At 31.6% G+C, this 16,227-nt stretch overlaps 2 protein-coding genes across 2 annotated transcripts; both read right to left on the bottom strand.

The window, feature by feature from the left end:
- Positions 1-800: 800 nt before the first annotated feature.
- Positions 801-3,387, bottom strand: LOC137818841 (rRNA-processing protein fcf2). Its single transcript, XM_068622468.2, has 6 exons — positions 3,207-3,387; positions 2,877-3,111; positions 2,590-2,650; positions 1,381-1,458; positions 1,155-1,270; positions 801-1,051 (listed from the first exon to the last, which is right to left on the bottom strand). Exons 2-6 carry the CDS (start codon positions 3,107-3,109, stop codon positions 940-942), a joined length of 600 nt encoding a protein of 199 aa, XP_068478569.2. The 5' UTR covers positions 3,110-3,111; positions 3,207-3,387; the 3' UTR covers positions 801-939.
- Positions 3,388-4,362: 975 nt separating this feature from the next.
- LOC137819399 (ABC transporter C family member 8) lies at positions 4,363-10,529 on the bottom strand. Its single transcript, XM_068623236.2, has 11 exons — positions 8,268-10,529; positions 7,842-8,162; positions 7,664-7,750; positions 6,994-7,587; positions 6,650-6,814; positions 6,260-6,554; positions 5,952-6,166; positions 5,567-5,872; positions 5,398-5,461; positions 4,792-5,031; positions 4,363-4,706 (listed from the first exon to the last, which is right to left on the bottom strand). Exons 1-11 carry the CDS (start codon positions 10,248-10,250, stop codon positions 4,576-4,578), a joined length of 4,401 nt encoding a protein of 1,466 aa, XP_068479337.2. The 5' UTR covers positions 10,251-10,529; the 3' UTR covers positions 4,363-4,575.
- Between the last annotated feature and the right edge of the window lie 5,698 nt (positions 10,530-16,227).

Below are 16,227 nucleotides of genomic sequence, written 5' to 3'. Positions count from 1 at the left end.
AATAGCATAATAATAATAGTGATGATAGTAGAATGGTAATGTGAAGTGGAATAATGATAATGGAGAAATGGCTTTGATGATGATATAACCATACATTAAGATAAAGAGAGTTGAAAATGATATATTAGTTTTTTAATTAAATAAAAATACATGAAAACTTTTAAATTTAATTTGACTCATGGTATCATTTGATTTTTTTCCCTATTTTTATTTTTAAAGTCATGTTTACGTTTTTACTAGTGTTACATTTTTTTACAACTTAACTATGTGTAATTTATAAATAAGTATTTGTTTCTACATATTTAAATTTATATTAAATAATATATTTTAATGTATAATAATTAGAAATCATTATAAATAATATTTTATACATATATAATTACATTTCAGATATGTAATAATTTCTATTCAAATACAAAACTACGTTTAATTATTGCTATTTTTTTTAAATCATTGAAATTCAAATTAGAAATAAAGAGTTTAAAAAAGAATCTATTGTACCAATAAAGATAAGAGAGTGGTTTGGGGGAAAACGAATTTTTGGGTTACTTTTAGATAAAATTATCTTTAATTTAATATTAAAATAAAAAACATATATTTGAAAGAAATAAAAATTAAAGTATTACTAAAAATATTTTCATTAAAAAGTCACTTTCAGAAAATGTTTGCACAATGAATTGTCATTTTACACATTCCAACGATTATAGCTGTTATTGCAAATGCTTATTTTAAAAACAATTATTTATAATTTAAACAAACATAATTAATACTTTGAAGTAAAAACAACAGATGATCTAGATAACATAATTAATTATATAGAGATGTTAATTGAAGTAAAGTTTTTGAAGTTAAAATTCCAGAGGATAATTTCAGGAGGTTCTTCCTATAACAAAATTTGTCTATTATAAACTCTGCCTAAGACAGAATTGGAAGAATAATTCAGTAAATCCTCCTTTCCTTAGCCCGCTTCCGGGAATTACTACCTTTAATCTTCCACCTTTCATTCCCACCAGGTCGATTATGTTCTTCAATTTCTTGAACCTTCCGTTTCCTAAGAAAAATTATTTAATGAAAACGAGTGAGTAACCAGAAGAGCATTGGAACAGCATAAACACTCTCTAACCAGGCAGATATACAGTTCAAGGCATGTTTACCTATAGGCTGCAAGCTTTTGATCAGAAAGCAGCTCATCTGCAAGCGTTGCTTTCCTTTCCTTCTTTGTTAATCTTCCTGAGAAGTAATCCAATGGAGAATCCACAACTGTCCCAACCTGATTATTCAAAATTACAAATTATCTAAAAGATGTCTAATAGAAATTCATATTTTGATGAAAGTAATAATACTCAAAGCTTCTATCTATGTAAACCAAAACTTGCTTGCCTGGAAATATTTGGGAAGTGTCTTTGATTTGGAATCACCTTTCTTGTAATGACGCTTTGGATCAAGAGCAGCCCTCAACTGTAACCACCAACATACATGTTTATTATTAAAGTCTAAGGATAAGAACTGGTTCACAAAATAAAACTAGATAGCTTAACACAAAAATGAGAGATACATAATAATCTGTGTCTGACTGATTTTTTCCAGATGCTTTTAATATCACTAAACATTTGTCATTCCTCGAAATTGCATATCCATAGCGTGAAACTTGACATGTTTATACAATAATTTACATCACTGCAATACAAAATATAAGTGTGCGATATTTATAATTTATTACTGTCTATGCTGCAATACAAATAGACCAACTCTGTCTGTTATTTTTTTTTTGATAAACCTTCAATGGCCTTGGGCTATCTCCCTCAGCAAGGCCATCGGGGTTCGGCCTATCAGAGTCACAATGATTTCTTGGTCTTAAATGGTAAAGGTCCAAAGTAAGCAGCAAATAATACAAATCATAGAAACATACAATATTAGCAAGCAAGTAACCTAGAGTCCCAAACTATGAGAAGGGTTCTTGTAAAGTAAAAGTCCAACAAAAGAAGACCCAAAATTTTCATTGCACGATATCAAATGTAAATATAAATAATACAAGGATGTTCCTAAGTTATTTATTCAGCTATTGTTAATTCATAACTGTTTGGTGGCTGCCCATAAACAAGGTAGGCTGTTCTATTCCAGGCAGATGAATCTAGATTGAATTCTAATGACAGAAGTGCAATGCACACATTCTTTGACCTCACAGTTATCTCCTCTTTCTCTTAAACCTCCCCATTCTATTTTGCTTCCTCTTCCCCTCTTCTTTCTCTGTCTTTCTACCTCTTTCTGTTTCTTTCATCTATCCCACCTAAATTCCATATTACAATGAGAAAGCTTTTAACTGAAAAAAAAAAAATCATCTACTTTAACTGTTTCTGCTTCAATTATGGAAGAAATTAGAATGGCAACTATGAACATCATTACATATAAGTAACTTCATTATTTTGAATAATATCACATAAATCACCATATATATTAGATATTACTCGTGTATATAATTATTAGCTCAATCCAAGCTAATTTTCCAATACATCACACATGACCATATTCGAAACAACACTACAGAAAGAAAAGCAATAAAAAGGTAAAGATGTTAAAAAACAAAATCACCTTCAACAATTTCAAATCTTTTTGCAGCTCAGGGGTGATGGTTTGGGCCGGCATATCGAACCTGCCAGAGATTTAACTACAAGATCATTCCCTTTCACACTCCAACTAAAGAAGAAACTATAAGATAACTGGAAAAAATGAGTACAAGTCTATTGTTATTAAAAAAAGGTTACTACAACTACATTGAACTAAGGTGTCCAAATTGAAAAGACAAATCTCCAATGAATAAACATGAGCACATAGATACAAACTTGCTAGAGAGAATAATCTAATGCTACATCGCATACCAACTTTTCCCTGCAGTATCTTTAGCTTGCTTTTTCAGTAACTTGTTTAATTTTCTGGGATTGTTCGGAGGGACGAAAAGGCCATCAATCAGCTCTGAACTGGATTTCCAAAGAGTGTTGTTTGATGCCTCCGTTTGAGGTTTGGTACGAGAACCATCACTGACTTTTGATGATGATGGAATACACAACTGTGGCTGCCACGATAACCCAACCACTTCTTTTCTCTCCGTCATTCCTAGATTAAGACGAATTGCATAATTATATCCCCAACATTAGACCTAATTGGTTACAGAACCACAACTCAATCACACCCTAACGAAAATAATATACCTTCGACGCCGTCGCGGGGCGGAGGAGGCTCGTAGTATCGGAGGATGTTGCGGCGCGGAGGGGCTCGTCGCGTCACGGAGGAGGCTGTGGCGGAGGGCGTGCGGCGGCTCTCTCTTTCGATTGTTACGGGGTTTCGTTATTGAGAGTAGAAGAAGAATGAGTAGTTTAAAAGTGGGTGGGCCGGACTCTCTTTTGTTGGGCCCACAAACATAAATATTTCTGAGTTTTTCTTTACGCAGTCTCATAATCCCTAATTGCACCCCATAATTTTTAAAATGAGAATTTTATCTCTCACAAAAGAGACTTTTTGATTATATGTTCTGAAAATCATTCAAAATAAGCTTTTCAAAATTTTCAGAACGTGATTTCTTTAATAGAATTCTTAGAACAAAATTTTCATAATAAGATTTTCACAAAAAGCTTTTTTTCAGAACACAAGAAATATATTCTATAACGAACTTTTCGAAAATATATATCTTTTGAAATAAGTTTTTTGAACGCGTTTTCTAAAACATATGAAAGACATTCTAGAACAACAAGGTTTACATAACAATTTTTGGAACAAACTTTCAAACCAAGCTTTCTAGATAAACTCAAATGCACACGAGGTATTTTAGTCATTTTATATTCTTATGGAATGCAGTTAGTAATTAAAGGGATGCGGAAAGCAAAATTCATATTTTTTTTGTTTAATTTTAACTTATTATACTATTTCAACCAAACCAAATCAAGGTTGGTTTTTCCTGCACCTAACAAATATCTTCCTACACCCCATCATTTTTTTAAGAAGACTATTTTATCCCTTTTAAAAATTACTTTCAAATTGTTCTTTCTAGAATATTTTTGCAACATATTTTTCGGAACATATTTTATTAATTCTGAATTTACCAATACAGAAATAAAATAAAATATGTTATAGAAAGAATATTTTAAAATGATTTTTTATCTTTTGAATTTCCTATTCTAAAAACAATATTTACTTACTAAACTCCTATTCCAAAATAAAAAATAAAAAAAACTGAAAAAGGATAAGTTCAGTATTTCAAAGAATATCTCCAAATCAATTAGATATTTTTGTTTTGTTTTAGTTTAATAAAAAAATTCAACCAACTTAAATTTCAGTTTATTATAAGTTTGATAAAAAAAAAAGGTAAAATTGTCAATAATTTTCAATAGTCACATTTAATAAACTTCAAACATACAATTTTCAAGATGTTGAAAGCATCCACACCCTTCTAAACATATAAAACAGAGTGCAGGAGGGATCACCCAATAAAAGAATCCACACCATTGTAAACATATAATAACAATTATTTAACTTTCTTTTCCATTTATTTGTTCTTCCTTTTCTGATCCACACTCTTATTATTCAATGTTGCTGCAAACTAACATTTGAGGAGGAATTCTTGCTGCAGCTGGCCCAATATTCAGCTACCAGCTTAGAGAATGAAGAGTTGGTGTTCATTAATCTTGAAGGTTCATCATATTCCACCACTTTCCCTAAGTAACCACCAAAAATATATTATCTAACTAACTGAATAAACAGTGTATCCCAAAAGGAGGAAAAAAAAATGAAAGAACATACCATAGGAGAGGACCATAACCATGTCACTGTCTGTTACAGTTGGAACCCTGTGAGCCACTGTTATAACTGTGCATTCTGCAAACTCCTGTCTGATAATTCTTTGTAGAATTGCATCAGTGGCAGAGTCAATGGAGGCAGTAGCTTCATCCAGAACAAGAATTCTATTCCTCTTAAGCAGTACTCTTCCTAGACAAAACAGTTGTCTTTGTCCCAAGCTCCAATTTCCACCTTCATCACTCACTGTACAACTATTCTCAATCAGACTTCAACAGCTAATTTGTTACTATTAAGATTGTTACTATTAAGAAGTGCACTTTAAGCCTAACTCAATCTTATAAAATCAACTTAAGGTGAGGTTTGCATCTACTTATATACGAAATGTCTTTATCTTAATGTAGGATTCTTAAAAGTTACAAAATCTTAATTTGGGAGTTAAATACTTCATATTTGAAGTACAAATAGTAAGTTCAAATATTATGAGCTTCCCTCCTAATTTTAAAGCTGTAACGCTAAAGCTAGAAAGATTGTTGCCTAAGGCTGCTGAGAGAATTTGCCAGAAAATACCAATATCAGATTTGTGGCTGTAAGTATGTGAAGTTTACTCACCCAAAGAGTCTAAGAGATTTGGTAGATGGCTGATAGTTTCCTTAAGCTGGCATTTCTCCAAAGCCTATGTATAAAATTAAACATAATCAAACAGGTGCTCATGATAAGCTCAAGCAAAACATGAAGGTATCAAAACAACATTTTTTAACAGCAGAGCTAGTCCATTTACCTTCCATATCTCATCATCTGAGTACAGGCCTAAAGGGTCCAAGTTGGTTCTAATGCTGCCCTTGAAAAGAGTTGGTTCTTGAGGGATGATGCTTAGTTTCATTCTCAAATCCTTCAACCCCATTGAGCTTATGCTAATCCCATCTATAAGAATATCACCCCTTGCTGGCTCAACTAAGCGAAACAAACCACTTATGAGTGTACTTTTTCCACTTCCCGTTCTTCCCACAACTCCCACTCTACTCCCTTCTCTAAACATACAAGTGATACCCTTAAGTACTAATGGAGAATTAGGACGATATCTAATCTGAGACCAAAGAAAAATAGCCATCAGACTCAGACACAAGAAGGTTTATCCAATTGAGAAGACAAGGATGAAACTTTACCTCCAAGGCTTGAAGCTCAATCCTGCCTTTGGAAGGCCATGAAGATGGAGGTCGGTGGTCCTTCACAATGGCAGGAGGCTCTGATGGTAGGTGAATGAATTGCTTGATTCTTTCAACAGATATAACATAGTTTAATAAATTGCAATACCATCGAGTCCAAAATGTGTAGGCTGCTGTGAAGGTTAAAGCATAAGAGAGAGATAGTCCCACAAGGCCTGCACAATCCAAGAGAATTATGAACAATTAAAAGCTTGTTAATAACATGAATGAAGTCTTATTTTGCTAATTGATCTCTGAAGGAATGTTACCCGTGGACACGTATCCCTGAGGAAATAGAATAAGTAGCAAAGCTGAAGTGATGACTGTCAAATTTTGAAGTGCTTCAATCCTTAAAAGTAACCATTCCATGGCCACATTAGAATGAAAAAAAAGTGTTGCGTCTGTGTCCACAAGCTTTAAGTAAGTCTTAAAAAATCTTTCTACCATATTAAATGCTCTCACAGTAACCACACCAAGTGATGTCTCAGCTGCAAAATTCATCACAGGAGCTTTTGTGGTTCCATTGATCCTCATCAACTCCCTTGACGAGGCTTGATAATATCCCTTTTGCGGGGAAAAAAAGATTTAGAAAAGATTAGCTTTGTGAGTTTAGCAGGGACCAGAAATAGAAAACTAAATTTTTTTGAAATTGAGTAAACCTGAACATATTTTGATGCGACTATTGCAGGAATGGCAACAATGAGAACTGGCCATGTTACTAAAACCATTACACAAATCGTCACCAAAATTTCAATTGCTACAGCTGCTACAAAGGTGATCGAATGAGGTATATCAAAGTCCAAAACACTTAAATCTGATGAAGCCTGCAAGAGAGAAAAATGGTATCAAAATTTTGCATGACTTTTTCTCTTGTGATAACAGATTATTGTTATTACTTGAAATGTCACTGAGAAGTCAAGTTACATAATAATGACTATCATGAAAGCTTTTATAGAAAAAAACTTGTGAAGATTTTTTTTTTCCATTGGAAATGAAATCTTACTCTCGTTAAAATCCTTCCTACAGGGGTTGAGTCAAAGAACAGCATAGGAGCATTGAAGATAGCAGTATTGAAACTTGTGAAGAAAGCTTTAGAAGCTTTTAATCCGAGGTAAGAGGTCAAGAGAGACCTTACATATATAAACGCAGCACTAGCAAATGAGATTATAGAGTACACCCCAATCAAGGTGGCACTGGTCATTTTTGGAATTTCAATGGCTAAAGCAAGCCAAACCATTGATGCAGTTTGAAAAGCAATAAAAGCAAATTGTGCCAAAAGTATCCATGACAGCATCAATGAACCCCTGGAAAATGAAATATAATCCCATAATGTCTTCAAGCCAACATCACCAATCTCTTTTTCTTCTTCTTGTGTAAGTTGTATCCCAAGTTGACCCTCAGTAGAAATCTCCCCCTCACTCTGATTTTTAGTTAGATAAACACCTTCAGAATCTTCTCTCTGAGTTTTGTTCTCATTATTCTGATCCAACTCTGTAATTGCTTCCTTATGCGCGCTCACAAGTTGTTCAAAGGCAGTCCCAGCTGTTAAGAGATTCTCATAGTTACCTGATTGAGTAACTTTTCCACCTTCCATCACCTAAAATTTGAGTCATAATATTCATGTTAATCATATACGAATGTAATGTAACATGCATCCAAATGATATACTTTACCAGGATTGCATCAACTTCTGAGAGAAACTCCACTTGATGTGTCACTAGAATGACAGTTTTCTCTCTTAGAGCCGTCATTACGCAGTCCTGTAAGCATATAAATGCAAGTTGTTTGGTTCACTGAAGTGAAGATAACAGTTGCACTAAAGTTAAGAATCTTATAGTGATAACTTCTTACTTTGAAAAGGATAGCAGCAGTGTGAGCATCAACTGCACTGAAAGGGTCATCGAGGAGGTAAATGTCAGCATCATTGTAAACAGCACGAGCCAGTTGAATCCTTTGCTTTTGTCCTCCACTCAGGTTAATCCCTCGCTGCCCTATTTCTGTAAGATCACCGTGGCTGAAATCATTGATATCTTTATCCAAAGCACAAACTTTAATGGCACTCTCATATCTTGTTTTTTCCATCGGCTTGCCAAAGAGTATATTATCTTGAACCGTCCCACTTTGTATCCAAGAGGTTTGAGAAACATATGCTATGTTTCTGGACACATTAACCTGTTTTCCATTATTCAGAATTTTCAGAGATAAAAAACATTGAATACAAAGAATATCAGCATGAATTTGTCATGTCATAAAGCTGAACTTGTTTGTTTAACTCACAGTTCCTGAGATCTTGGGAATCTCTCCCAGTACTGCATACAAAAGAGATGATTTTCCAGCTCCAACTGGCCCACAAATTGCAACTTTGTGTCCCCATTTGATTTCTAAATTCACATCTCTTAACGTTGGAGACACTGATTCATGGTCCCAAATGAAGTTGCCACCTTGGATTTCTACCGCATTAATTGAACTTCGGTTTATATGTCTTTTGTTATCATCACTGGTATCTAGTTCCTCATCAAGCAAAAAGGTGTTGAGACGATCAAAAGATACCTTAACTTGGATCATAATAGATAGAGCCTCCGGAATCATTCGAACAGGTTCTGCCAGGTTCCTCAACGTTGCAAGAACTGTAAAAATGGTCCCAGCATTCAATGGAGCACTATTGAAAGCAGCACAACCAAGGAAAACAACAGCAGAAACGATGGTAGGAGACATCCAATACAAAAATGAGCCATTAGCTTTCATGATCTGTGCCTTAGATAGCCAAATGAACTCTTTCCCACGTAGGTTCTCAACCAAACTCTTGAAATTGTCTTCCCAGGACTGTAACTTAATGATTTTCATGCTGTTTAGAATTTCTGAAGTTGCTCTTAGACGCTCATCCTGTGAAACCATGAACTCTGCCATGCATTTTTGTAGGATCTTGGCAAATGGTACATTGAGAAGTCCACATATAAGAAGAGGGACTAAACCAGGAAGAGCACCAACTCCCACAACTCCATAAAGGATACCTATAGATAGGAGAATTTGCAATGCACATGCCCATGTTATATGAAACCACCATGGAAATTCTCCCATGCGATATGCATCAACCGCAATGTAATTCACAATTTCACCAGTGGAGTGTCTTGTCCTTGCTGAGCTTGAAAGCTTTAGTTGTTTTTCATACACTGCCACCATCAGAGCTGATCTCATCTTCAATCCTGATCTCCTGGAATGAAAAAACCAATGTCTCTGGGACACAGAATCAACCACTCTGGAGAGAAAAAGAAACCCCACTATGGTGAGACCTTCTTTGAGATCTGAATCCTCACTATCCCCACCATTTGAAAAGTTGACAAAAGCATAGAGTATTAAAGGAGAAACAACCACAGCAATGGTTCTGAGTAATGCATAAAAAGCTATTAATACGTTCTCTTTTAAGTGAGTTCTAACAATTGACCAAAGCACCAAGTTCTTGGTATTGTTCTTGCTTCTCTCGCTCACAAGGGATTCCCATGAATGCATGAAGTTTTGGTGGGACAATTCTGCTTTATCTTCAGAGAGAAGGGAAGGTATGTCTTCAAGAGATAGTGGCTTTGAGTAACCCAATCTGAGTAAGGAGTTAACCCAAGAGAAGGTCAACTTGCTCAGAAAGGAAGCATGGCCTAGTCCTGTTTCTTCTGTGTGAACTTCCTGAGATAACAATGGCTCGGATAAACTTTTGGACACACTTTGAGTGACAAAGTAACCAAGATTTTGGAAGGCACAGAAGAGAAGAAGTGTGTGCAAGAGCCATAGTAGGACATCGAAAAATTCTATTGCATGCTTTCTGAACAGAATTTCGATGTTGAGAGCTGAAACTAGAGCACAGGAACATGCCCACCAGACAAAGTTTAGAATTTTGATCCATTTGTGTCTCTGAACAAGCAAAGAAACTGCCAAAGAAGTCCAAACAAATCCTCTGACGATGCATGCTAAGTTAGCCATGGAGTTACCGGTTTTGGCAATGAGATTCCACAAGCCAATACTGTAAAACACGATGCTAGTGATAGCACAACAGATAGAGACAATAAGGAAAAACTTGCTTCTACTATGACTTCCATTTATAACATTTCTTCTGATTAAACTGACAATCGTAGAAGCGTAGAAAACACAGACGAAAAGTAGATTTACTGTGTCTATTGTGGTTCTTTGGGAACAGAAAGAAGTGAACTCAAAATCCTTCATACAAATCCATGAGAAATCATCTGTGTATCCATTAAAGATCATCATCATCATCAAAGTTTGATCAACACTTTTACAGGCAGTAACTCATAGTTGGAAAACTTAATAAGAAGCTGTTCATGAAAATCAACAAACTGAAAGAACTAGACTTTTGCATGAAAAGGGAGCTTCAAAAATCTCCATAATGAATATTAAAGAAGGAGTCTGGTGTGACCAGAATGTCGCAGAAAAGCAATAAATGATTGGTTACATGTTACCCCCAAAAGGCATAACTCACATAATTAGTGCACCTACCTTCTTTGACACACCCTCACAAAAAGACAGATCATTCACATTTGATTTGAGTGGTAAGAGCATTTTTACTTTTTTCTATGGTCCTTCATCTCACATATGTTAAGACACTAAATAGTTGCAGACTTAATTATTAAAAGTCTACAATTTTATCTGACGTATCAGGAGTTTCTAAATTCAATTTCCATGTTCTTAAATTGATTTCAAATTGTCCTTGAATGTTTTGGAAACTTGTTTTAATAGTTTCAATGCATATAAAATCAAAGTTTTAGTGAGACTATCTGATTAAGCTTGTTTGAAAAGTTTTTGATATTCATTACTAAAGCAAAGGCTTTTGAAAACTTAGTATTTTTACATTGAAATATATTATCAGTGGGTTTCATGTATAGAAGGCTTTCAAATGAAGATTTTGAACTTAAATCTATATCATTATGATTAGATTGAATTGTTTTAAATTGGTTTAAAGGTGATTATTATTACTGTGAATCACATTCAATTATTTTCAAAAATAACTATAACACACAGAAGATATCAAAACAAGTTTCCTTATGGAGCATCTAATGAAAAAAGATGTGCTATAATATGAAATATGTACAAAAGTTTTATTTTTTAGCATCTAATGTCAAAATGATTAAGTTCAGTTTACAGGCTTTTTTTCTGAAACTATATAAAGAGCTTGAAGTTGAAGAACAAGATGATATAACAACCACAATTCAAAGAAAATCATTTTTGTACATAATACAGGATTCACATGAGTATTTTTGTCATATCTTGAGAGGTATTAGCCTCAGAGAGATTAAGACTGGTGTAACTAGAAATATTTGAATACTCGTTGTATCTAAAGTATGTATTCATTGCACATGCAGAGGTGAGAATACTCATTGTTCCTAGAAAAATGTGAAAACTCAATTATATTAAAAAAAGATTTGTGTAATCATTGTAACCAAATGTTTTAGTTAGTTAAAGCTCTTAAACATGTTGTCTAAAGAGACTCAACCTAACTCAAGTGGTAAAATAAAAATGTGTTTACTTTTTTTTCTCTCTTTTACTTGTTAAACTATTTTTATATTATTTTTCAATTTAGATACTCTATTCAAACTCAATCAGCTATTCAAACTCAATCAGAAAGTATATGTTACACACGGTTTAAGGTTTCTCAAAATTTCATTCATGAGAGGGAACTATCAATAACCAATTCTCTATTATGTTCCTTCCTCTAACATGTAGAATACTTTTAAAACTAAAAGTAATAGAATACAATTATTTATTTGATTTATTAAATTATTTAATTGGGTTTAGATGATAAAATAGTTTTTTTTTACAAAAGTAGAATAACATTTGATTTATAGAAAGAAGAAAAATATTATAAATGAGTTGATGAGTTTAACCTTGGATCATTCTATATAAGTAGAGGCTGAGATAAAGTGTAATTATTAATTTAAGATCTTCTGTGAGCTATTAATATAATTATGGTAGATGGGGTATCAGATAATATCTCTATAAAAAAATATATAATTATGATATAGACAAAAAAAAATTGTAATTGCATGTCAATTTATTAAAAAAATATAAAAGAATAGGTAAACTTTACATCAAGTATAATGTAAGACATGCAAACATAGATATTTTAAATAAAATTTCACTAAATAAACAATTTAGAAAAAGTTGTTTGCAGATAAGAGAAAGTTGGAACAAGTTATATCCTTTCATTTGTTTATACAAAAGTATATGATTGAAAGTGCACTACAACTCAAAAATCAAAAAGATATATTACAACTTTTGATGCACCATTCATTTCATCTACATCACATGATTGTTCATATTCAACCAAGCAAATTTTTAAATGGCAAAATCTTTCTCAGAGATCCATTTAAGCTACATTCCAAAAGCAAAATTTAAGAGTGAAAGTAGATGAGACTAAAAAGGTGAAAAAGTATGTCCAAAAACACAGTAGTTGAAGAATGTGCTTCATTGTCTCATTCACCCATTTCTGCACTAATTTTTTTGTCTCATTCAGCTATGTCTGCACTAGTTTCATATATATATATATATATATATATATATATATATATATATATATATAGAAAAGATAAGATATTTTGAAACCTTTTTAGTAATAAGTTAAATTTCAATTGCTTGTAAAATAATTTGGAAATAATTAAAAGTAATGGTGTATCTTAATATAAATTATAAAAATTGCTTTAGCTTTTGTGAAAACAATCACTGCAAACAAACAAAAATTAGTGAAAAATTCACCAATGTTCTAATCCAATCCAACAATTTTCTTGTCCATTTTTACTATTTTTAAATTTTATTTCTCTTGATAGAAGATAAATGATAAATTAAGAATTATAATGAATGAAGGAAATGATGAGTTGGTGGTCTTTCAAGTGAATAGAGTAGAAACAATTATGAGAATATGTCAGAAATCTGGATAAATTTGCATATCATAAGAATAATGTTGAGTATATTTAATAGAAAAAATAGTAATTACTATATTTCTTTTTTAGTAATGTGAGAAAGGATAATGATTTTACTATAAACATTATAATTAGGCTATATTTGTTTTCATTTTATTAATAGTTGAAGTAATTAAATAACTATTTAATTTTTAATATTTTATATATACATTTTAAGATAAATAATCGATTCAATTTAAAGTATTACACTAGAAGAAAATATCAAATAAAAATAAATTTTAGAGATAAAAATAATTAGTTACTATAATGACTAGATTAGAAATCATTTTAGAAACTAAAATAGTTTTTTGTTTTTAAATTAGTTTTTATTATTATTATTAAATAGTTTTTAAATTGGTATTAATTAGCTACCAAAGTTTTAACTACCAATTATTTAGATTCTAAATTTGGTAGCAAAATTTTTTGTAACTAATTAGATACAAATTTAAAAACTATTTATGAATAATATAAATTAATTTAGAAACCAAAAGTTTTTTTAGTCTCTAATTTAGTCACTATAGCAACTAATTATTTTTTATCTCTAAAATTAGTTTTTATTTAATAAATTTTTTAGTGTTATTATTATTTTTTATTATAAAAAATAATAATATTTTTTTAAATTTTGTTTGTCTGTTAAATTCATTATGAGAGAAACTCACACACACTTCTTAACAATTTGCAACACCATGTTTCTTAAATTACTCTTTTAGAGTCATTAAGACTCATGAGTGAGTTGTTTGAAGTTTATAAATAAAATACTTCCTGCAAGTCTAGAATGTCAACTCGTGCGTGAGACTATATATTTATTAATAGTCTGATAGCAGTCTAATAATGAGTGACCTGATAAGTCCAACAAGTTGTCGCTAAGATACACTTTAAATGACTATGATATAATGTTAAGAAGTCAACTTTAAGTCTAACTCAACCTTATAAAAGCGGCTTACAAAGTCAGGTTTGCATCCGCTTATATACTATTAAATATCATAATCTCTAGTCGATGTGTGATATCCAATATTTAGTTTTCTTTTTTAAAATTAAACAAACATCTAAAAAATATAATAAACATTTTTTCTGTTAATTTAAAAAAAGCTCAAACAAAATATTCAAAATATCTTATTTTTTTACTTAGTTACTTAATTAATGTGTGTTGTTTATTTTTTAATTATGTAATTAATATATAGGATTTCTTATTGGCTATAAAATTTTGTTAAGTGATTAAGAGAGTTTTAGTAAAAAAAAAATTAACATAACAGACAAATTGAAAAAACTCTTAAAAAAAATTATATATAGAGACAGACTCACATGGATTTGTTTGAAACATTTTGTAATGTTCTTGCTTTTGTTGCCATTCTTGTGTTTTTTTTAATAATAGAGAAAGAAGATAAGAGATTGGAGGCTACCATACTTCACTTATCTTTAATTAACCCTATTTGTCAGAATTTATGCCAACCAATGAGATAGGCACAGAATTGTTCAATGATTCTCACTTTATTTAGATCAGTGATTCCATTTAACAAAATTGTGATTTTCAAGTATGACTTCTTCTTCCTGCACGCCTATGTTTTTCTTCCTGCATCCCTACAATTTTCTAAATCCCGAAACTAGTCTTGACCTTTTATTTGAAAAAGGCACCGTGGTTATCAGAAATCGGGATCTGGGAGTATGCTACGGATTCATCAATCTGGAACTGATTCATTTTTTTTTTCTGGATGAAGGGGTGTTTCGAAAGCAAATTTTGCATGAATTATTGATTTCTGGATTGCTAAATCTGGAAGCCTAATTCTGTTACGGATTGGTGGATCCAGAATGCTTTTTTTATAGATGGATTTTTGAATGTGAAATGCATATTTTGAATTACGGATTGGTGGATCCAAAATTTTACCTGAAGTGTCAATCCAAATTTTTCTGGATTCCATAATCCATAATGAAAATAAATAAATACAGTTCAAGTGCATTTTAATGTTTTTAAAAATTAATAGAGACAGTTTGGTTTTTGCATAACATTGTGAGGGTGCAGGAAGAAAAATGTAGGGTGCAGGAAGAAACTATCTTCAAGTATTCATGTGTTAGAAAATGTATTCTTAGAGCCCATTACACTTAAAGTTGGTCCCAATTATGGTTGTTTCTTCCTGCACCTCCATATATTCTTCTCCCACCTCCACATATTTTCATATTTCCAAAAATACCCCTTCGTAATATTTTGGATTACATAATCCGAAAGTCTTTTTTAAATTCATAATTAATTTCCAGATTACATAATCCAGAAGTTTTTTTCAGATGCATGATTAGTTTCCAAAGTATGTAATCTGGAAGTCTTTTTTAGCTTCCAGATTACATAATCCGAAAGTTTCTTTTAAATGCAAGTATGGATTACATAATCCGAAAGCTATTTTATTGGGGTGGTACAAGAAGGTTAAAAAAGTATTTTCATGTTGTGTATGGGGGTGCCAGAAGAACCTATGGAGGTGCAGGAAGAACCCGTCCCCAATTATTTGCAAGTTCCATTTTTGTTATTGGGTCTAAAATGTTGGATTGATATTGGTATGCTAGTGTTTGCACCTCAATAGTTTCTCCTACTCCATAAATCAGACAAAAAGACCATTTTTTTTCCATAAGAAATACTTATGAATTTTATAATCCAAAAATATAATTTTTTCTATTTATATTTTCCGGATTCTACAAACAAACAGATACTAGAGTCTAGAGTATATTTTTCTTTAAACAAATTATTCCAAATTATAAAATTTAGAAGGTATTTTCAATTTCGTTAATAGCTTTTGAATTGTAAAATTTGTAATACACTCTTACTATAATATGTATTTTGGATTTGTACAATTCGAAAGGTATTTCCAAATTCAAGAATATCTTTTGAATTGTAGAATCTGGAATGTAATTTTAAAATGTATTCTGCATTATAAAATTCATAAGGTATTTATGGATTTAGAATTACCTTTTGGATTGTACAAATCCAAAATATATATTATAATAAGGAGTGTTACGAATTTTACAATATAAAAAAAATAAAAAAAATATACAAATGAAAAATTCTAAAATATATTCAAAAGGGTAGGATTGTAATTAAAAAAAATATGGAAGGGTGTAGGGAGAATTTTCCTTATTAACTAATGTCTTGTTGGAGGATATGTTTAGAAGAGTCCATGAAGAATCTCTCCACATCACTATTCAGTATGCAGTTGAGCTACTTTAGCTTTTTGAGTTGAAAGATTACACCATTTTTAGTTCCATTATCCCAATATAAGAATGGTAGTGATAATTTCTCA

Source organism: Phaseolus vulgaris, chromosome 10 (assembly GCF_051622355.1).
Source record: "Phaseolus vulgaris cultivar YP4 chromosome 10, ASM5162235v1, whole genome shotgun sequence".
In the NCBI taxonomy this organism is placed as follows: Eukaryota; Viridiplantae; Streptophyta; class Magnoliopsida; order Fabales; family Fabaceae; genus Phaseolus; species Phaseolus vulgaris.
This window is presented reverse-complemented; position numbering and strand designations above follow the sequence as displayed.

Coding starts and splice junctions, on each gene's coding strand:
- LOC137819399 (XM_068623236.2), bottom strand. CDS start 10,250: ATGATGATGATGATCTTTAATGGATACACAGATGATTTCTCATGGATT. Junction 5,873..5,951: donor TTGAGCTTCAAGCCTTGGAG/GTAAAGTTTCAT, acceptor CTTTGGTCTCAG/ATTAGATATCGTCCTAATTC. Junction 5,032..5,397: donor AAATCTCTTAGACTCTTTGG/GTGAGTAAACTT, acceptor ATAGTTGTACAG/TGAGTGATGAAGGTGGAAAT.
- LOC137818841 (XM_068622468.2), bottom strand. CDS start 3,109: ATGACGGAGAGAAAAGAAGTGGTTGGGTTATCGTGGCAGCCACAGTTG. Junction 2,651..2,876: donor GATACTGCAGGGAAAAGTTG/GTATGCGATGTA, acceptor AATCTCTGGCAG/GTTCGATATGCCGGCCCAAA. Junction 1,459..2,589: donor AAGATTTGAAATTGTTGAAG/GTGATTTTGTTT, acceptor TGGTGGTTACAG/TTGAGGGCTGCTCTTGATCC.